Consider the following 22,359-nt stretch of genomic DNA (forward strand, 5'->3'; position numbering starts at 1 on the left):
TATGTCCAAGTCAGTCATCTCCTTTTAGTTTTCATGCAGTTTAAGTGGATCTGATTTTGATTCCACAGCAGAATGGCCTTCATGACCACTAATGAAGCTGTTTCAGGAAGACCATCAGAGCGTGAAGTATACAAAGCCCCTTAATCAGCTTTAACTATTATGTCTGAGTGTGCAGCACATTATAGAAAACAAAGACAAACGCTCCTCACTCGTTAACAAAACAAACAACTGCAGTCAAAGGCTCAGCTTGTTTAGCTACAGTCCTGTTGTGTTTATTGTACTTAACAGTAATAATTAGGGGTGGGAAAATCGAATTGAAAAATTGAATATCAGGAGTTTTTGCTTCACAATATTAAAACTTTTTTCTTCAAAACGATTTTTTTCAAATAAGAATTATCCTTTATAAAATTTTTTGTAATTTTCATTATTTTTATTGATCTTTTTCTTGTCTTCGTGGGCATTATAGCAGCAGAATGATGCTCCTGCTACTGTGTTGTTTCTTCCTAATTGAAATCAAGAAAAATGATGAGCAAAAAAAGTTTTTTACATTTTTTCTTTTGTTTTTAGCCTAAAAAAAATCAGCAATATTGAGAAATTGTGAGAATCGCAATTTAAATTGAAACAGCACCCAAAAAATCTGCATCGAATAAGGACTAAAGCATATTGTCACAACCCTAGTGATAATAATAAAAATGAAAGTGACAGAATTTATGCTTTTTGTCTGTTAATAAGTTAATATGACTGAAAACTTTCATTTGGTCATCAAGTTAAATCTCTGTTAGTTAATGTGACAAAAGCCCGTCACACAGACACAAATCCTGATAAATCTCTTTCTGCATCTGTCAGTGCCAAACGGCTCAACACAAGCATCACACAAGAATCTTCATGATCACAGCGCTCAGAGTAAGACACAGTTCAGAGACCCGGCATCCACAGGAAGCTGGTGTGATGCGCCATATAAATAAATGAGCAGTCTAACAGAAGAACCCTCTCACACAGAGAAATAGAGGGATTTGTTTTTTGGCATCGCAGCCTCCAGAAATTAGTCTTTAAACAGTTTTTTAAAAACTGTTTTCTAAAATGCTTAACGATTCTGCATCTGCCGTTGTCTCTGCTGGTGGTGTTACTAATAACACTAGCATTAAAATAATAAAGAAAAAAGAGTAAAATGAAAGTAAATCTGCAGAACGCTCTGCTAGCTGTGGATAATGTTTGGTGTTTGATGCACTTGGGAGAAACATACTGACTCTGAGACTGAAAATAATGGTAATTAAAAACCAAAGTTCCTCCCCAATTTACTACTGTTGTTTGACCTTGGGGAAGCAGGCAGTCACAGAACATTAAATAAGGATTTTACTTGCTTACATCCTGTACATATAATTGTTTTCCTGGATATTTATTTATTTATTTATTTATTTCAATTTCTTTATAAAGATGCTCAGAAATCTCTGCCACAAAAAGATAACCTGGTGATGTAATATTGTGGTACTCTTCAGAGGGGACTCACACCAACCAGCACAATAATAAGTAATATTTACTTCATTTAGCTCGTAGATATATACTTCAGGATTAGGGAAAATGAGACGATCATACGAGAATACTACGGATGCTTCAGGCTGCTGTACTTGTAGCATGACTTGGTTTAGTGGGTTCACTGCTCTGCATTCATAAATTAGCTAAACATGGTTAAAAAAAAAAACAAAAACAAAAAAAACAAGGTTATTCATGAGGCCGGCCTATAAGAGTTGACCAACTGGCTTCGAGTCGGGGGAGTTTTAAAGCGCTTAGTCGGGATTCAGTCCTGCATCACATTGAACAGCTGTAGTACCAGGTGTTTATTGGCTCCAGCGCTGGATTGATAGGAACACAACACCTGAGTGGACATGCACAGGAGGATGTTGTCAGGGCTGAAAGAAGAGACCACAGCTCTGATTTTCTTTACACAAGTATGCTTTAACATCTTACGTTAAGACTGTGAGCACCGACTACTCATGGACAACATCGATCCATAACTATGTTCATCTATTTCATTGATCAGTCTGATCAGATTCCAGCTGGCATGTTTATGGAGACAAGATAAAGTTTTCTGATAAGTTGTGTTATTATTTATTTTAATACGATAATGGCGTGAATTCCAGTATTCTCCTTTGCATTTATATGAAAATAGTAATTTCAAATTGAGTTTTATATCAAAAACACGTTTAGTCACCTTTACTTAATTCTGCTTTAGATTAGTGGATTGGGAAGGGTTGTGATTGGGCAGAGGGGGAACATGATGTACTTACATCTACCTGAAATAAACAAACTCCCCTTCCTTCTTCTCGTCTTTTTTAACATAACAAGGAAAACCATTTAAGAGCCATTGTCACTGTGATCTTTATTATAATTTTGAAGTACCAGCTCAACACGAGCATACTGCCTCACTTTTATCTACAGCTGAGTAGGAGATGGAAGATAACGTACCAGAGACAGAAGGCAGAAGACGACGAGCTGTCAGGACCATTGACTGTATATAAAAGATGGGCGGAGCCTCCGTGACATCACCCATAGGTTTCTGAAGAGCTGAATTGAAGCTTGGTGGGCGGTTCCTACCATCGCCATCTTGGCAGGGTCATGCTTGTCATCGCTCCTGGAAAATATAAATATAAGGAAAGAGGTGGAGCTGAGAGGGGGGCCGTGATCGTCATAATGGATGATTGACATTGAGCGAACTCCGAGCTTTCTGTAGCTAAAAGCCAATCGAGCTAACCCGAGATAACAGGAGCTAACCAGCTAACAGAGGTAAGAAGGCTAAAGCTCAGTCATGTTGTTAAAGTGAAACTATTATGTGCATTTCAGGCTAATTTATTTTTATTTCTGAGCCCAGAAGGGCTGGGATTGATGGAGTTATTGTCACAAATGGCTTTATTTACTTCAGACCGACCCTCTCCGTAGGCTGTCAGATCAGCCTGCGGGCAAAACGAGTGGATTGAGACTCTTCCGCATTAAGCCCCGCCTCCCGCCACTGCACTACATCGGGAGCGCGCACCGCACCTGCTTTCGCCGTCATTGTAACGTCTCATAAACAGAAGGATTAGGCTGATATGAACTCAATAAAAAAAAACAAAATACAATGTCAACACATAGCATACAGCCCTACATGTTGGAACCTGAATCAGAGCCTGAAAACGAAGTGGAAAACAGCAACCCACAGCAAGGAATGCAGCAGGATGTCTCTCTTTGGTAAACTCACCAGCCATCGTTGGAAATAACTTTATCCCACGTTTTCCACCCGCCTGATGTATTTGTACATGCCCTTGTTAACCAGTAGAAGGTAACCAATCACCCAACCTTATCCCCCGGGACGTCACAAGGATTTCCAAGTAGAAAAAACTCTCTAAAACCACGCGTTTTTCGTTCCCATGGAAACCGAATGGAGAGAGTGCTGGAACTCAAACTCAAACTCAAACATGAGTTTAGGTGATTAAAAAAAACAGTGCTGTTCACATGTCTGATGAGGATTCAACACAGTAACACTGTAGAAAGCTCAGAAAACTCAAAATACCATCATAGCACCCCTTTAACCAGCTAAAAACAGCAGTTCTACGTTATTCCTACTTGAAGCTTGCGATTGGGTACCTGGTATCGGGTCAATCAAAAGGACACACCCCGAAATATGCCGAATTTCGACATTAAATTACTTTTAAATGGGCGAGTTAGAAAAAAATTCACTCCCCCCACAGTTGTCATGAAGCTAAATCTAACCTATTAAACCAGTCATGGATTTTTGAACCAGGCTGTAAACATGATTATTTCTGCTGTGAAGTTGTTTTTTTTAACATGGGAGTCTATGGGGATTTGCTCTGTTATGGAGCCCCCAGTGGATGAAGGGGGAACTGCAGTTTTATGAACTTGCGCATCGACTTCACTTTTAACCACCGGAGGTTGCCGCTTGGTCAGGACGAGACAAGGTGGACGTGCAGAAGGATCAGAATTAAGTTTAATTCTGAATTGTCATTTCCATTCGGAATTAAGGTGGTCATTATTTGGTCATTTTTAGGTTAGGGTTATTTTTTTGTCTAAAGTTTATTTAACTGAATGAAACAGGAATTCAAATTCTCATGTGAAGTTTGTTTTCTTTTTTTCTTTACCTTTTAACCATAAAGATGGTCAATAATCCATAACTGTTTAAGTTTCCAACAGTGTAAAGTTCAGTTCTAATGCCACTATTTTTCGTTATCCCTGAAACTCGTTACATCACGTATCCCCCACATGGCTCGAGCATGAGCATCCACCACAGAAACAGTGACTGTAGACATGCTTCATTTTTCCTGTCTGTCCAGTCATGAAAAGGTTTTAACCAACTCTCTTGATCAGGAGAAGGGGATTTAAATCCTTTCTGATCGAGGCTGACTGGCTCAGTATTTTATATGGAGCATTTTTCTTATTCTGACTACCTAATGTTCAATCGGATTAGAAGTGCTCCATTTAAAGTTTCCTGTCATTAAGACAGATACCGGCTCACGTAAGTCCCAGCATGGCATCTGTTATCGCTTTAAAAATAATAAACTAGCCAGGTTTTTCTCAGCTGTACTCATCTGGAGCTGTGGTCCAACACAGCCTGCAGGACTCTGAGTCATGCCAGTTGTTGGTTACACGATTGTCACTTGGGACGTGGTGATATATTACAAGCCCCAGGATCAACGGTACTGTAAGGGCTAATTGACTTGTTGCAGGAGTGGTACCACTGTTGGTTTCTAACTTTTTCTTTGGCTTGTCAGCACTATTTTAAACTGCTTTTGATCATGCCCAGATTTTACTACAACCGGATTCCAAAAAAGTTGGGACACTTTAGAAATTGTGAATAAAAACTGAATGCAATGATGTGGAGGTGCCAACTTCTAATATTTTATTCAGAATACAACATAAATCACAGGTCAATAGTTTAAACTGAGAAATTGTATGATATTAAGGAAAAATATGCTCATTCAAAATGTCATGGTGTCAACAAATCCCAAAAAAGTTGGGACAAGGCCATTTTCACCACTGTGTGACACCCCCCCTTCTTCTTACAACACTCAACAGACGTCTGGGCATTGAGGAGACCAGCTTCTCAAGTGTAGACATAGGAATGTTCTCCCATTCTTGTCTAATACAGGCCTCTAAGTGTTCAATTGTCTTGGGTCTTCTTTGTCTGACCTTCCTCTTAATGATGCGCCAAATGTTTTCTATAGGTGAAAGATCTGGACTGTTGGCTGGCCAGGTCAGTACCCGAATCCTTCTCCCACGCAGCCATGACGTTGTGATTGATGCAGAATGTGGTCTGGCATTATCTTGTTGAAAAATGCAGGGTCTTCCATGAAAGAGGCGACGTTTGGATGGGAGCATATGTTGCTCTAGAACCTGAATATATTTTTCTGCATTGATGGTGCCTTTCCAGATGTGCAAGCTGCCCATGCCACACGCATTCATGCAACCCCATACCATCAGAGATGCAGGCTTCTGAACAGAGCGTTGATAGCAACTTGGGTTGTCACTGTCCTCTTTGGTCCTGATGACCTGGCGCCCCAGATTTCCAAAAAGAACCTCAAAACGTGATTCGTCTGACCACAGAACAGTCTTCCATTTTGCCACACTCCATTTTAAATGACTCCTGGCCCAGTGTAGACGTCTTCGCTTGTGGATCTTTGTTAGAAATGGCTTCTTCTTTGCAGAATAGAGTTTCAGCTGGCAACGGCGGATGGCACGGTGGATTGTGTTCACTGACAATGGTTTCTGGAAGTACTCCTGAGCCCATGCTGTGATTTCCTTCACAGTAGCACTCCTGTTTTTGATGCAGTGTCGTTTAAGGGCCCGGAGATCACGGGCATTCAGTATGGTTCTCGGGCCTTGACCTTTACGCACAGAGATTTTTCCAGATTCTCTGAATCTTCTGATGATATTATTCACAGTTGATGATGACAACTGCAAACTCTTTGCAATTTTTCGCTGGGTAACACCTCTCTGATACTGTTCCACTATCTATTTACGCAACATTGTGGGAGTTGGTGATCCTCTACCCATCTTGGCTTCTGAGGGACACTGCCAATCTGAGAAGCACTTTTTATACCCAATCATATTGCCAATTGACCTGATTTGTGCTGATTGGTCTTCCAGGTGTTTGCTGTATGCTCAAATGACTTTTTCCAGCCTCTAATAGGTTCTTGTCCCAACTTTTTTGGGATTTGTTGACACCATGAAATTTTGAATGAGCATATTTTTCCTTAATATCATACAATTTCTCAGTTTAAACTATTGACCTGTGATTTATGTTGTATTCTGAATAAAATATTAGAAGTTGGCACCTCCACATCATTGCATTCAGTTTTTATTCACAATTTCTAAAGTGTCCCAACTTTTTTGGAATCCGGTTTGTACTAAGTACTCATAAGTATAAGTAACAGCAAGCCTTTAAATTTTCGTCTCGGAGCCCTGAGATACTCCTTACCCATTCTGCCATTCGCGTTCAGGTCATGTGCAGCTGTATTATAGTTATTATAAAATAGGTACATTTACATGGAGTGCTTTGAATCCAATCAAATACCAGTCAGATTAAAAATGCATCATATAAACATGTCAGCTGATCCAATCAGCTTTAGTTAGAAGGCATTTCTGAGTGGATCAGTAATGTGGTTTAAACCTTTCCGCGATCATATAAGCAGGAAAATTTGATCATGTATACACTCATTCTGATCATTCTGTTGATGAACGGCATTATAGACGTAATGGTGCAGAGGCATCATTATAGAGACGGGTTACGTCTATGTGACATAACCCTGTGAGGGTTACGTTACATAATTAGTTTCATGGAACTCCTAAAAAACAGCGACAGAAAAGCAGATTTGGACTCTGAAAAATAAAAGGGACTAGTTATTGTTTTGATGATTAAACGGCTCAAAAGAAGTTGTTCATGCAGAAAAAATAAAGGATGCCAAAATCCACCAATCCATAGACCGAATAAAGAACAAGAAGATAAGTCTGAAGACTTCTTCAGTGCGCAGTGGGCATGTTAACACATTACAGTCGTATTAAGTCGTTCTTTCATGCTAACGCGCAGCTAATCAGATGGTTTTATCCAGCATCCATGTAAATTTGTCAGCTGGAGTTTCTGATCAGATTGATTTCAGTTGGAAAAATGAAAATTTGTTCATGTAAGAGTAGCTAACGACACAGCAGGAAAGTTTTCAATTCAATTCAATTCAACTTTATTTGTGTAGCACCACCTCACAACAATGTTGTCACAGGGCACTTTATATACACGAATCAACATAACATCATTTCGAGCCAATTCATACATATCATATAATAGAAACCAACTGATTGCATCAAGTTTTACAGGGGAAAGTTGGTCAAAATGATGCCACAGTGTTTTGGTCAATGCCTTTTGGGACAGGCATCTAAAAAGCCACCAGTCTCCTCATTTACATGTCTCGATAAGGATTTCTCCCAAGTCTGATCATGTATTGATCTGGTGCATGTGAGCACAGGCTGATGTAAGTGTGTGTGTGACCCAATCAAATCACTGCACACAGCAAATTTTTTGTGGAAAACCTGTAATATTTCGGTTCCAGGAAATAAAAATGCAACAAATAGCAGCTTCTGTCAGGTACGAAAAAAAAAAAAAGAAAAAGTCTTAGTCAGCGGCAGACTGTTTTTGTTTAAAGTGAAACAAAAAGGTCTATTAGGGATAAAATTATTTAGGTGATCGAGTCCGGCTGCCGACGCTGCTGCAGTGTGTTTTTCTTCGAGGGCCGATCCAAACTCAAATAAATGCAGAGGGTTGCATCAGGAAGGCATCTGGCTTAAAAAAACAAAGAAAAACAAAAAAAAACACGTACCAGTTCCCCTCAGCGATGATTCGTTGTGGCGATCGCTTCAGAGGGACGAGCCGAAAGGGGAACAACATATTCATCACACTGCAAAGTTAACATCACTGCGACTCTGTAGGAGAGCAGTCTGCAATGACATCCGCATCAAAAATTAACCAGCTAAATACCGGAAAATCAAAGGCTTCGTCAGCAGCAGCGCGTCAGAAATCCTCCTTATTAGTTTCTGTTAAAATGACAACTCAGACAACAAACGTGACTTTCTTTGTACATTTTTCTTCTGATGTTTACTGCAAGAAAAGACATCCATAAATTCTGTTTTCATTCCAAAAACTCTTTGTGACATAAATATGCATGTTCAGCTTGCCATGAGCAGCTGTTTTGTTTTGTCTTTTGTGTCCGTATCAAACTTTTTTATGGTTCTTGATATTTATATTTGTAGATGTCATTTGTAAATGTCTCTTTGTCAGAGGCCCCCCCACCACCACCACCACCGTACACTCACCGTTTCCTTGCTTCAGCATGAGCCCACAATGTCTCAATAACCTTCAAAGTATCCCTGCTCCCTATCTGTTTCGCCTTTCAGTGCAATCCACATGCTGCACACATCCACAGGGCCGCGTGACAAACACTCCAAAATATTGTACTCTAAATTCCCTCTCTGTGCGTTTGTAACTGAGCGCTCCACCAGATTATAGGTTTAATTCCAAAATGAGATATCCACCATTTTGAGAAATGCAGCACTCTGCTATTGCAAAACGATTGCTTGCCCGGAAGCAAAGCTCACAATGGATTATCATTGACTGTATTAATAAAGTCGAGACCTTTTGGAGATGAAAAGCGCGTGTGAGTGTATTGTACATAATCTGTTTCTGTAAATGTTTATTATATGTGAACATTTCCCAACTTTTCCCTAAAGGGAAGCTTTTTTCTGACCTCTGGTGAAACCACAAAGTCATCCACTTTGCAAAAACACTGAGTAAGCATATTCACAATTTATATGATAAAGCTCCACCTATCAATGAATTACGCAGCCTCTGTGTAACAGGTTAGAAACATACTCTTCCTTTAATAAACCTGTTTGGATCATGTCGTTCCTTGTTTGGGCTATTAAGGTTGTTCAGTTTGGAGAAGAAATGCGCTGCCATTTTATCTGACCTGCTTCCTCCAGTCGTTTCTAAACACGGCGCACATGAAAATGAAAATGTTGCCACATAGTTTTGGCATAAATTGAGCTTAATTAGGTAATAACTATGGAGCAAAAGAGGAAAAAATGACCACTGAAGTAATGATGATGGGAGAAGAGAGTGAAACCAGTGGGCAGTTACTGTGGGCTAAGCGGTGGGTGGAAAAACAACTGCATTCATGCAGTTTGGGAGCGTGTCACTGCTGCACTGAACTCTGGCTTATGTTATAAAGGAAATGTTCTGACCTTCAACAACAAGAGACAGAGATAACTCACAGATATGACTATTAATTCCAAACCTTAAATTTGATTGATGATCCCTACCACATCATACTGAAACTACCCATACTGCTAACTAGCAGGGAAATTAAACACATTGTATGTATACATATACCTTTTTTATGAATGAAGGTCCTAATTTGATTTTCTCATCTACCAGCAGCTTGATAGCCATACTATCAGCCTGCAGGACAAGTGGAAATGACTTCATTTGTAAATGTGCATTGGGCGTGCTTTATTAGCATAATTAAACCACAGGTGACAAGGTCAAAGTTGCAGCTCATAAAATGTTTCCTAGTCTGTCTTTTGAATTTTAATTAGCAATAATGCAGCTGTACCTTTGCAAGGCATTGATACAGGTTTTTTTTTTTTTTTTTTTTTTTTTAATCCTGCTGTTTTCACATGTAAGACTCAGAACAAATTATTATTCTTGAACACAAATAGTGTTTATCAATGCGAGAAAATGCTGAAAAGAAGTTGGGATTTGAAACTGTTTTTTATTTTTTTTTTAATCACAGGTGTTTGTATTTAAGCAACTAGGGCAAAGTAAATTTGCATAACAGAAATTGAAATATTAAATAAAGCCACGTTAACAATGCCATGCGTTGTAAAAAAAAACAGCTACCGTATTTTCCCGACTATAAGGCGCACCTAAAATCCTGAAATTCTCTCAAAAATCAACACTGCTCTTTATATACTAATTGATTCTGGTTGTGCCTATTGACCTCAACCTGATATAATGTGGTACTCAGCACTCAAAAAACTGTCAAATTATTTTTGGACAACTTTAGTAAGGTACGAAGCCGCACCGCTTCGGGGAATTATGGCTGTCAGGAGCCTCGCGGAGTAATATGTACTGTGTTTCGGCTCAAAGCGCATTAAATAACTTCGACTCGTGCATTACTGGGTTTTAATGCAGAACAGAGTCTAGAACCTCACGATGTGCAGCAGCGTTAATTCACAGTCTTAATACACGGATCCCAGTTCTTTAATCTGCATATACCATGCTCCCACACAGTAAACATTTTAAAGCAAATATTTCTTTCTTTCTTAGAAAACTTGCTAAATATGCTGAAGTATAGGAACTATTTTATGTTGGTCTCCTAGTTTTTATGCTAAACACCTGTTGTCAAGCTGCAGCGCATCAAAAGCAGCTGAACTGAACCAGCCGATTAACGTGTTGCTATAACGCGATATAAAAGGTGATTTAACTTGCCAAACTACGTGCACATGCATATGCAAAAAATGCAAACCAGTTGGCTTTACAATTATCACTGACCAATACATGCCTTGTGCATCAAAATAGATGTGATATTAAAAGATCATTGATATTGTGCCAAATAATCCAGTGAGCCTTTGGTCCAAAGATTACGGTAATTAAGACTGAATCACAGCGGACTGTCACCATGACATCTTGTCCAAAGTGCTGAATACTCACTCTGTTGCTGAAGGGAAAATGCAAGAAACTAGTTTGTACTGTTTGATCTAAAGGAACATTGTTGCACCAGTCTGTTAAACTGCAATAACAATGTATCGCAAAGCTTCTCATCTCTCCAACTTTCATCCCAAAGCTTATTATTCTCTGCTAAAATCTTGAATCGTGAAATGGAATAAAACTATTGCTTAAAACAGCTCAGCAGCAGAGAAACTGCCAGAAGAAAGAAGTACCCACTGTGATACTTCAGTGATTTATGTGTGATTGACTCAACTAAATACTGCGAGATATAAAGTCATAATAATGAAATAGTGTTCTACCCACTGCAGGAGTTTTTCCAACTAACTGGAACAACATGCAGCTAAATGACACAGATAAATAAACTTTATTCCTTTTCTAATCTTCACATTAACACAGAGAACTTGGATATATAATTACATCCATGTGCTCATGCAAAGACAAAGGGTGAATGGTGTGAATGACTCCTTTGTGTGTGTATTCAGTGTCATGTCTCCCAACGGCCGTTTGGAGGCAGCTACTTCTACAGCAAATGAATGTATAATGGGATGCTTTATATGGTAATGCATCTAGATCCTTTAACTTTTAACCCCAAATTACTAATATAATCTCTCATGATAGTGCCAGTTTGTATTTATAGCCATTTCTCATACCAACAATTACTGCAGTATCAACAAATAATGTTTCCTGATGGACTTCTTGGTCTTGTGCACATTCCCTTCAATGATTCATTTCTTTCTCTGTTTTGCTTTCACAGAGGCGCCTCTATCTGGGATGTCCAAGAATGGGTACTTCTTTCAAGAAATGGGTGAGTCTGGGCCACCACCAGTACAAATGGACCGTGTACAAATTTTCCACTTCATTTTATAAATAGATAACAAAGCAAGTGCTCTGTAAGCCTGAGCAACAAATGTGAAATTATGATTCTCAGCTCGCCACGACAGGCAAAAGAAACCGCTCAATGGTGTTTTTATAGAAACATCCTTCTACCTGTGATGTGCCTTTTACAGTAAATATAAATATATATAAGATGTGCCTTGAGATTGGAGCTGCAGCTCTGACACACACAAAAAAAACACCCCAGCTCTTACACTCCACTGCATTTGGATATAAATAATGAACTTTGCTGAGCATTGTCTGTTACGATAACGGCAGTTTCATTACCTTCAAGCTAAGAAGAGGTTCCCAATTAGTATGTGCAGCAGGCGCAGTCAGGGTGGAATATACTTGCATTGGATCTCCCTGTCTCCCTCAGCCAATTATTCCCTTCCTGTAATACACCAATTCACTCAGCAGATTCATAGCAGACCCCTGCTGCGGCTGAACATAACTGTCTTTATTAGGCAACCTTTCATCAAAATATGAATGCAATTACATTATTTTTGGCATGTAAGCATTACACCCTATTGCCATGGTAGCAGTTCATTAAGGTTAAGTCGCGAGTGGCCATGGTGACCAAATTCTTTACCCTCCTTCAGTGTTAAAAGCTCATTTATTGCAAAGATATGTGTTTTCAATAAAATAAGGCTTGCTAAAGGACGATACATAACAGCTGTCATATGCTAATAACCATATGTGACCTTTTGGTCTCCAGATCCTCGTAATAGAAAGCACAAAAGTTTTCAACTTTTTAATGATGCAAGCATGCTCCTGTGTGAGGGTTTGTACTGTCTCAGCATGTCAGGACTCCCAGCACAGCTCAAAGGCTGCTACAGAGCTCTGCACATCGTTTGAAGGATGCACATCAATCATTCACTGTTTTTATATCAAACGTGCCTCATCCCTCAGCTTTTGTTCCTTTTGCATATTGCATGCTTGTTTTCTCCAGGCTCAGTCATGAGCAGGAGCCTAGTTTCACGTGCAGCTTGTCTGTGTTCAAAATTGAATAACTAATTTGTTTTTTGAATCATGTTGTGCAGAAAGATTGGAGTTTTTGATACAATCAGCCTCGACTCGGAATGATTAATGGCATATTTGGAGTCTAATTTTAGACTTTGCTTGTTTATATGACATTATATATTTTCTTCTTCCCTTTAAGGTTTCAGCAGGATATATCTGAATGATATAAACTGATAAACCAATGCTACTGCCTTTTAGTGAAATCATCATGTGGTTGTTCCTTGTTGAACTGCCGCTACTCTCTTCCAAGGTGATTTGAAAGTCAGAGCCCAGCCAGTCATTGTGAGGTACAGAGCAATACAGGCAAGGCAACCACACTGCCAGGTTCAAACAATGTCAAGTACTGAGCGATGATCCCGATTCACGTCAGACTGAACAAACTGAAATTTGGGCCCCGTCACAGATGAGGTCAGCACATAAAGAGTGTTAGTGGGAGATATTGTTTCCGTTGCATCACTCAGATCTCTGGATGGTATTTGGGTACCCAAGCTTTACCGTAGGATTTGATTTAAGGGTCTGCTGTGTCAGGAGGAGAGAATGGGATGACTCACACGAATCAACTGCAGACTGGGACCTGATACGCTCTACAACACAAATACCTGAGAATTACTAGAGGTGGTAAAATCAATATCAAATATTGGGATTTTTTGCTTCACAATTTTAAAATCAATTTTTTTTTTAAATTTTTTTTTTTTTTTATTGAAAAAACTTTTTTTCAAATAAATTTTTGTCATTTTTATTGTTTTTATTGATCTTTTAACTTGTCTTCTTTGGCATTATAGCAGCAAAATGATTGAGTTGTTTTTCATAATTAAAATCAAGAAAAATGACTAGCAAAAAAGTTTTGTACATTTTTTTTTTTGTTGTTTTTAATCTACAAAAATCAGCAATATTGAAGAATTGTGAGAATCACAATTTAAATCAAATTGGCACCCAAAAAAATCTGAATCAAATCTAATTGGGACAAATGCATATTGTCACTCTCCTAAGGATTACACACTAAAACTCAACCCAGTTGGCTCCTTTCTTTTTTTGGGTGTAGTTCCTTTGTTTAATGCTTAATATAACAGTCATTAATAAATCTCCTTCAATTAAACAACATTCATCCATCTATAATCTGTTAGTTGATTAGCGCTCGGTCTGTGATGGACTGGCGACCTGTCCAGGCTGTGTCTGGCCTCTCGCCCAATAATTGCTGGGAGAAGCGCCAGCTTCCTGCGACGCTGAATTGGATTAAGCGGTTGAGAAAATGGATGGATGGATGGATGATTAGCACTGGATTGCAGGGGCAGTAGTCAGCTCTTGAGCCAACTTCAAGACTTCTGGAGGGAAACTGAGGTGTTTCTAAGTCAGCTAAGAGAGATTATCCTTCCAGTTAGTTGTAGGACTTGGTTGTCTGTACCACAACAGACTGGTTCAGCATTTACATCAATGCAAACGCTCCTCTAATCACCCAGTCAGCGTCCCATTCCTTTCTCTCCTGGTTCACGAGCAAGTGCCCAGTATACTTGGAGCTCCTCCACACAAGCGATCAACTCAAGACCTCAACCAAGAAGTGATAATCTTCCTGTTTCTGGCTCAGGATCCTTCTCATCTCAGCCACTGGAAAACTGGAAACCATCCGGTCCTCGGCTGCAGCCAGAAACTTTGTCCAATATGTAAAATTATGAACAGACTCAACGACAAGGAGAAGCCCCGATGAGGTCGGGCACGTACCAGAACCCTGCCTCAAGACGCACTACGGCTATTCATCGGTGTGTCAGAACAGAGTTTGGATTTTGCATACGTTTAGTGTAATCAAAAATAGATGGTTTAAAAACTATTAATCCACATATTCCTGGATTAATTGTCTGTAAACTATCTGTAACTAAATAACTAAGTATCCTGTAATTACTATCGTAAGAAATGTCGTTTTCATTAAAAAAAAATCAAACTGTGAATAAATCAATAAAAGATCAGATGATTTTGCCATTTAGATTATACTATCAAAATACAATACCTTATATTAATGGTTCCATGGTGTAGAGATTTACATATTGCACAATAATGAAACACTCAAAATATTTGAAGAATTTATAAACTACATTTTTTTTATCAACATGCAAATAATTATATAAAACTAAAGTTTATTTTACAGCAGGAAAGTCCTCCAAAACACATGTACAGCTGTTTAAATTCATCCATCAAAGGGCTCTATCTAATATATGTATGAAGGCAGGATGGTCCAACTGTGTAAAATTAAACCATAAACATACCTGACAAGTTCTTTGGGGGGTTTGTGTGGGAAATGGAAGTTATATGGTTGCCGCATGTTTAACCTTTGCGGGGGAGGGGGCTCCTCATATCCAGGAGATTTACAGTAAAATAACAATGCCGTAAGACGGTTAAAAAAAAAAAAGCAAAACAAAACAGGAGTTTCCCGAATACTTGACAGGTATTCCTAAAAACGTAGTACTTGTATAGTATCTTATATTTGTGCAGAATGCCTCCATAATGCAAATTACTCAATCCAAGTATGAACGTTTGATGCCTCAACACTTTAAATGAAAGAATGTTTCTTTTATTATTCTTTTATATTAATAAAATACTGAAAGTGATTTAGATAGAGGGCAGAAATCTCTGTGAAAACATGAAACTTTATTCTACTTGTGACATTGCAGTACAGCTGTTAGTGGCTCATTTGAGCGTGGCGTGGATTTATGGACGTGTCCTTACTGCACAATGAAATGAAACTTTGGTGATATGTACATGCACAGAGGGAAAAGGATGTCTCGATGGGTACAATGAAACGTTAGCGCACCAGTAATGCAAAGCCAGCTGTCTCTCCAGCTGTATGGAGACCAGGTGGCCCCTAACACGGGACCAGATACTCCAGAACAACGCCCCATCATGTGGGAGACCACCATAAACTTCCTCTAAATGAAGACTCAGCTAACTCTAATTCACCTTCCAATATCCTGGTGAGAGTAAAGAGCTGATGCTGTGTTCCATAACAAGGATGAAGGCCTGATGTTTAAATATCAGACGCTTGTCTCCAGCACCCTGATATGGGCTTCCCAAGGAAACCTGAGGATCGTGATCCCCTGCAAATAAACCACATGTTCAGCCCCCATCAACAGGTCTGAGCTCACTGCGTCATCATGGATGATTATTTGTAGCAAACGGTGGAAATCACAGTTTGATTCGATTGCAATTCAGATGTCTGTGATGCGATTTGTCATGATTTCAAAGTTCAAGTTCAACATTTGTCCATGAATTCAGGCGTTCATCTCAGCATTGTGATGCGTCTAAAACAGGATCACAAAGAATCAAGATAACTTTGACTCTGATTTTCTCATCCATGTTTTCATTTATTTTTTGAACATTTTGTCATAGAAAATTCTTATCTAGATGGGTAAACCACAATTTCTGAGAAATAATCATTAAAAAAAAAGTCTTGGCAACAAAGCGATCCTTGTATTCCAGGCCTTATGACCAAGTGGAAACATTTAGACAGTGTTTGTGTGAGGATTACATCGTCATTAGTCTTCCTTTGTCACTCTGAAAACTTCTACTCTGAATCCTGTCTTAATTTCATGGACCATACCTAATTTCTTTAATCAAAGGATTAAGGTTATTCTGAGTCAAATGACCATGTAGAAGTTTAACTGGGTTGGTGATGAGGGGGTCATGTTCGAGCCAGCTACCATGCATGTCTAGAGTATCTGTGTGTGTCTCTCTCGTGTTATTGCTGTGTACATCACATTTCCAGTGTTGAGCTCTGACTTTTCAGCTAAACTCAGCATGTAAAATTCTTGTTATAGTTCTCAGTGAGAGAGCAGGGCGGGACAGATCTGCTACAAGACTACGAGAGCAGCAGTTCTGGCTGATCCAGTGGGTGGTGTAGAGTCTGCTGAGGCAGGTGAAGCTGGGACCAGTTTGGAGGCCAGCTGAGATACAGATGCAGTTGGACAAAGGGGTTGGGAAGCAGGCTGGACTGGGATCCCTTCAGGGATTCTGAAGGTTGCAGGAAATAACAGTAAAGCATTGGGAACCAAACTGGGAGAAGCTGGCAGGGTACTTCTGAGACCAGCTCAGAAACAGGATCTGGCAAAGCACCGGCAGGACCCCAGGCAGGAACAGGAAATGGGGATGGGAAAGCAGAAACTGGTGGAGGAAGAAATGCGAGGGCTGGCATGCCTCTATAGGTTCCTAGAAAGAACGGAAACCAGCAGAAAGTCTCCATGATAAACAGCAGGGAAAGGGTGTTGTGTCAGATGCAGTCTTCAACCTCAGGTTTGGGCTGGGATTTAGCCCAGGACCGGGGCCCTGAGGTGGGCTCTGGTGGCCTGTGCCTGGCATGGATCTTGACAATGTGGCCAGCATGGGCTGAAACTGTGGTTTGATGTGGGTTGATCTGCAATGGACTCCAGTAGCTTAGACCTTGGTTAGAGCCCAGTGGAGGACACTGACTATGGTGGTTTGTGGCAGCAATGTGGATCCAGCTTTCACCAGCGACCTAAAGTCGTTCACAGGCATTATAGAAACTTTCCCAGATCCCTCAAGAACCAGTCATGCTACTCTGGTAGGTTTTTTTGTGCTTCTTCAAACCGTCTTGGGCCCTTACGTGGACTGATTGTGCTGTTGCAGTTCATGGTAAAGAAGACTTTGATGCAGGGTCTGAAGACTAAACAAAAACAAACTAAAATAATTCCAGAACATGCCAAAGAATTGGTTGGCTGGCTAGTTAGCTAGCTGACTCTTGAAGGGGATGAGTGAGAAAAGTAGATATACTGGGACAAGTCAGTATGTGAAAGGATGCAAATGGACCATATCAGAGAAAACTTACCATAAGTACAGACTAGAAAACACGACATTAAAACAAACAAAAACAAGATCACTGCTGAGACATAAGAACAATGAACACTGCAGGAAACTGAATGTTTCCAGATAAAGACAAAAAGTCCAAAAAGCCCAAAGACAAAATCAACAAAAACTGTATCAAAAGAAGTGAACAGATTTTATAAGGATACTAAGGGGTAGCGTTGTTCTTCTTCGGAGGCCATATTTTATTCATGCTTTCATATTACCATCAGTTTGCAAACATTCTGGCACTTCTAACAGAAGATGTGTGTATTGTCTAAACGACAGGGACCATGGTGGGAAAAAAAAAAGGGTTTGCTGTGTGTCACAGTTCATTTTTACTGCATTTCGGTGTAGTTTTTCTTGGAAATGTCCATTCAGAAAACAATGTGTTTTAATTTGGCTGTCAGTTTACTTAATGCTCTGAAATACTTTTTTTCAGTCACTGATTTATCACTGCAACAGGTTGATATTTATAGAAATACATTGACTCTGAAGTACTTACTAAAGTCTGTATTTTAGCCGAACTGAGCGATCGTCTTTTCCACCTGCAACCTCGGAGGTTGTACCATACTGAACTATGACAGAAACCTGTAGGCTCAGTGTCATTCTGACTTATTTCACATAGTAAAACATTTGCATTCAAATCTTTTGGCAACGTTAATTCCTGGTTTAAAAAAAAAAAATGTTTTAGTCAGTTTGCAGCCTTGCCTCATGCACGGTGAGGTTCATTAGGTGACTCTGTGCTGTTGTGTCCCCAGAGCAGCGGGAGGCGGAGCAAGAGGAGGGCAGCGACGGCCGAGAGGAGGGACAAGACTCACCGATTGCATGCGGAGATGACATCCACCTTTACGACAACCAGATCAGCCCTGGGCCAGGTCAGAGCTTGCAGAAAAAGTGGGAGAGACAGATGTGGAGGGATACATGGCTGAAATAGTGGAACAAGGTGAAAGGCAATGAATTTATGGATTAAAAAAGATGGAATAAAGAAGAAGAAGGTTGATTTGTTTGCAAGAGGGAGAGATGACCATGTTCTGTTTTAGGAACCGTTCCAAACGGTTCAGGACAGAAGTCGGTCTCCGCTCTGCGCGGACGTTACTGTGCATCCAGTGATTCCTTTAAACTTCTTGTCCTGTCTGGGAAGCATGATTTATGCAACAGTTTGATTAACTGGCATTCAATTAAATGTCAGAGAGAAAATGTCTGCGTGTTGCCACGTTTCAGTTCAGATTCAGCAGGAAATATTTCACACTGGGGAATTTATGCTGAGAAAACTGTGACATGGTTTTGTATTAACATAAAGTCACTTCTTTCAAATTTTGAGATGAAAATGCAACTTTGTTTTTCTAAACAGGCTGTAAAATGCAGACTTTCATTTTGTTAAGCCTTCAAAGCAGCTTGTGTTTCTGTCATGGCGTTAATGCAGAGTTTTCCACCTCTGTTACAAATTAAAAGAAGATACAATGATATTGAAATATCATTAATCAATATGATATTGAAAACAGAACAGAAAATGTAATAAATGTGAATAAGTGAAGTGTTTTAATGATTTTTGGGAAGTGACAGCAAGAAACATTTGGTACTTGCAATAAAGGACTTGAAGACTAAGTGGCGCTGAGGAAGAAACAGCTGTAGGAACATGTAACTAATTAAGTTAATTGTCAACGGGTCAATAACATGATCAGATATATTAAGGCAGAGTCTCTCAGAGGAAGCGTGAGCAGAGATTCGGTGGTCTGGTAAAGTTTGCTGAACATCTGCCGTTTCAGAAAAACATCTTGCAAATTGCAAAACATTTTAATGTTCCATCATCCACAGTACATGATATCATTAAAAGATTGCCAGAACCTGGAGTCAACTCTGCCAACATGGGACGCAGATGAAAATCAATATTGGATGCCGTGACCTTCAGGCCCTCAGGCGGCTCTGAGTGGAGGAAAAAAAGGGAGGTTATGATTCTTCATGGAAATCACTGCATGGGCTCGGAAACACTTTTGGAAATTATTGTCTGACCAGTTCAACGTGACGTCTGCAGATGTTAAAGCTCCATCATGCAAAGCAGAAACCGTATGTGAACCTAATCCAGAGGTGATTTAAAATGGGCCGAGTGAAAGTGCTCAACTCGTGTTCAGGGAAACAGACGTGCCACGATGCTTTCCTGCAGACTCAGGATCACAGGTTCTGATCAGTTCCCAGGTGTTAGAAGAGGTGACGCCACATGACCCCGTCTTACGCTTCGTTTTCTGTCTTGTCTCATCTCCAGTATTCATTTAACTTTTCTACGGTTTCTTGTGAATACTATGAGTTTATGAGATTTATATATCTTTGCATTCTTGTCACACCTCTTACAGCAACACCTCCATAACTGCTTAAAGTCTGCAGTCTACTGTAAATCTACAGTCATCCTTTAGGCTTTCCATCAATATGTGCATTGGTCAGTCCGAGTCCCATCAAACTGGTTTTTATTAACTTGTTTTCATGTTTTTGTAAACATTTATTAGGGACTGGATTAAAGAAAATTATATTAATTAGATGCTTTGTATTTGATATCAATCACATAACAATATTTGTCTAAAGAAAAGCACATGCTTTTCATTTAAAATGAATTTAATGGACGACTAAATTGACACTAATATTGTAATGTCTGGAAAATTGCATTTAATTGCATTTTAATAAAACAAAAAAAAAAGAAGAAAAAACTAGAAAATATACTATTGTCCAAAAAGTAACTGACCAAAAGTTGTCATTTTAAGAATTTTATTGAACCGTTTTTTTTTTATTATTGTTTTCTGAATAAGAGCCAACATGCCGCACTACTTTTCATTTTTTACATGTTTTATGTATTTTATGAACACTTTTTATAACTACACATTAATATCTGACAGTGAAGCAGGAATGGATCAGGCAGTGAAACTTTGTGCATCATGCAGCAGAGGTGATCACCTCCTGCTCTGATTCTGGATGCTGCGCGAGGGCCGATCCTCTTATGTCAATGTTTGTGACGGGACAAGGGCGCACTAACCCAGAAGAGTAAAACCGCTTTCAGGTCAGTCACCAAAAGTTGCAGTAAAACCAGAACATGTCACCAGATCGCTAGACTGGTCTGAAAACTTGTGAATATTGCACCAAAGTTGTTCAATTATCAGCCGACCTCTGACATGTGCATCAGTGTAACAGGATTAATTAATATTTGCCCCAAAAAGATGCATTAATTAGCTGTTACTTAACACTTATCTACTATAAATCAACACCATTAACATACCATTTTTTGAGAAAATATTGGACTTACTAACATGTTAACTGACAGCATTATTAATGCTGAGCAATGCATACATAATGACTAATAATTACATAATACAACTGTTAAATCATTATCTGCATATTAATGTAATAGGAAGCATAATGCTAAGTAATACATAATTATAGTTGTTAATATGTATTATTTAACAGTTAACACATATTAATGCACTAAAATTAATTAAGGGACCTTTATTGTAAAGTGTGATCCATATTTTATTTTAATTATGTTCTAGTGGACAACTGAAAGAAGTAATACACACAAATATTATTCTTGTAAACTTCAGATCAGGTAATGTCTGGAAAAACGCATTTAAAAATAAATAGAAAATGTCCCAGAACTGCACAGACTAAAGTCCAGGTGTGGTTTTAGGTGCTTCAGCCCTGGATGTTCTCATATTAACACGTGGGAGGGGCCTGTGGCGACATCCTGGCATCCTGGCGTGTGAAGATTCGCTGTGGCGACCCCTTCAGGCGGACATGCTGAAAGAGAAACGAGAATTAATCGTAATTAACGTATAATAATCGTAGTTAACACACTGAAGTCCCATCTCCAGTTTATTCATGTTTTAATCTGGATCTGACGCGGACATTCGGTGACATACCGTGACAAAGCTCGTGTGATATTCTGTTTACTTTTTCAGCCATTTTGAGGCAACTTTTTGCCAACAAATTGCCAAACGGTCAGGGTTAGGGTTACAATAACCTTGTGTTTTAGATAATGCAGCAGGCTTTAGAAAACATGTGACCTGAACTTGTTTTGCTTCCTGCTACGGTGGTCTAGTGGTTAGTACTTGTTTTACTTAGAATGGTGCCTGCTGGAGAAGTGGTGAATCTAAACGTAGTGTGAGCGTGAGAATCCACGGTTGATTGCCGTGTTCGTCCTACAACAGCTGGGAAACCCTCCAGCTTCAAAGCATCCAAATGTGTTTGGGGAGTCCATCCAGAGCCCGATGTCAGGAGTTGATTTGACAGACAGCCCTTCAGCTGCAGGTGCAGATGATTTTGACCCCAAAACTAAAACCCGTAGGTCAACAGGTCGCTGTTGCCATGGAAACAGTCACAGGTGCAGTACCAGGAGGCAAGGAAAGGGAGAGTGATGCCCCTTGCCTTTGAATGTGACAGGTGACCATGTCAGTCGGGCTGATTGTCCATACATAGCAGCACTTAGGGCAGAGAGAGACCGCAGGAGGGGCAACCTGGGAACAAGTTAGAGGAAAAAGGCAATCGTGAAAATGTACTTCTGTTTGAGTTTCAGGTCTAAAATAAGATCATGGAATATTTACTGTAATACAGAGCGAACTCCCGGGGCTTGTGATGGTTTCTGTTCAAGCTGCTGAGGTGTTTCTGTCTCATCAGACAACTGAAAAATATTTGCAGATATTATAAATTTGGTATTTGTCATTTATGTTTTATGTTTATCACATTTATGTTGTTGTTGTTTTTTTTTTTTTTTAACCACAACATGGTACCTCCATCACTGAAAGCATTTATACTTCTCTGCTCTGAACAAATGGTTGAAGGTCGACTGCTCAACGACAATCCCTAAAACACGCTCT

The 22,359-nt window shown here is 39.5% G+C and overlaps 1 protein-coding gene across 1 annotated transcript in view; it reads left to right on the forward strand.

Annotated features, from left to right (window-relative positions):
• Positions 1-22,359, forward strand: part of slc4a11 (solute carrier family 4 member 11) — a gene marked incomplete at its 5' end in the record, with an annotated part of 161,488 nt that overhangs the window by 60,686 nt on the left and 78,443 nt on the right. Inside the window, 2 exons of the mRNA XM_079262670.1 lie at positions 11,520-11,570; positions 18,265-18,381. Coding sequence (XP_079118796.1) covers positions 11,520-11,570; positions 18,265-18,381 — 168 coding nt within the window. The remainder of the gene's footprint in view (positions 1-11,519; positions 11,571-18,264; positions 18,382-22,359) is intronic.

The sequence above is a fragment of the Telmatherina bonti genome, assembly GCF_933228915.1.
Source record: "Telmatherina bonti genome assembly, chromosome: 22".
Taxonomy (NCBI): Eukaryota; Metazoa; Chordata; class Actinopteri; order Atheriniformes; family Telmatherinidae; genus Telmatherina; species Telmatherina bonti.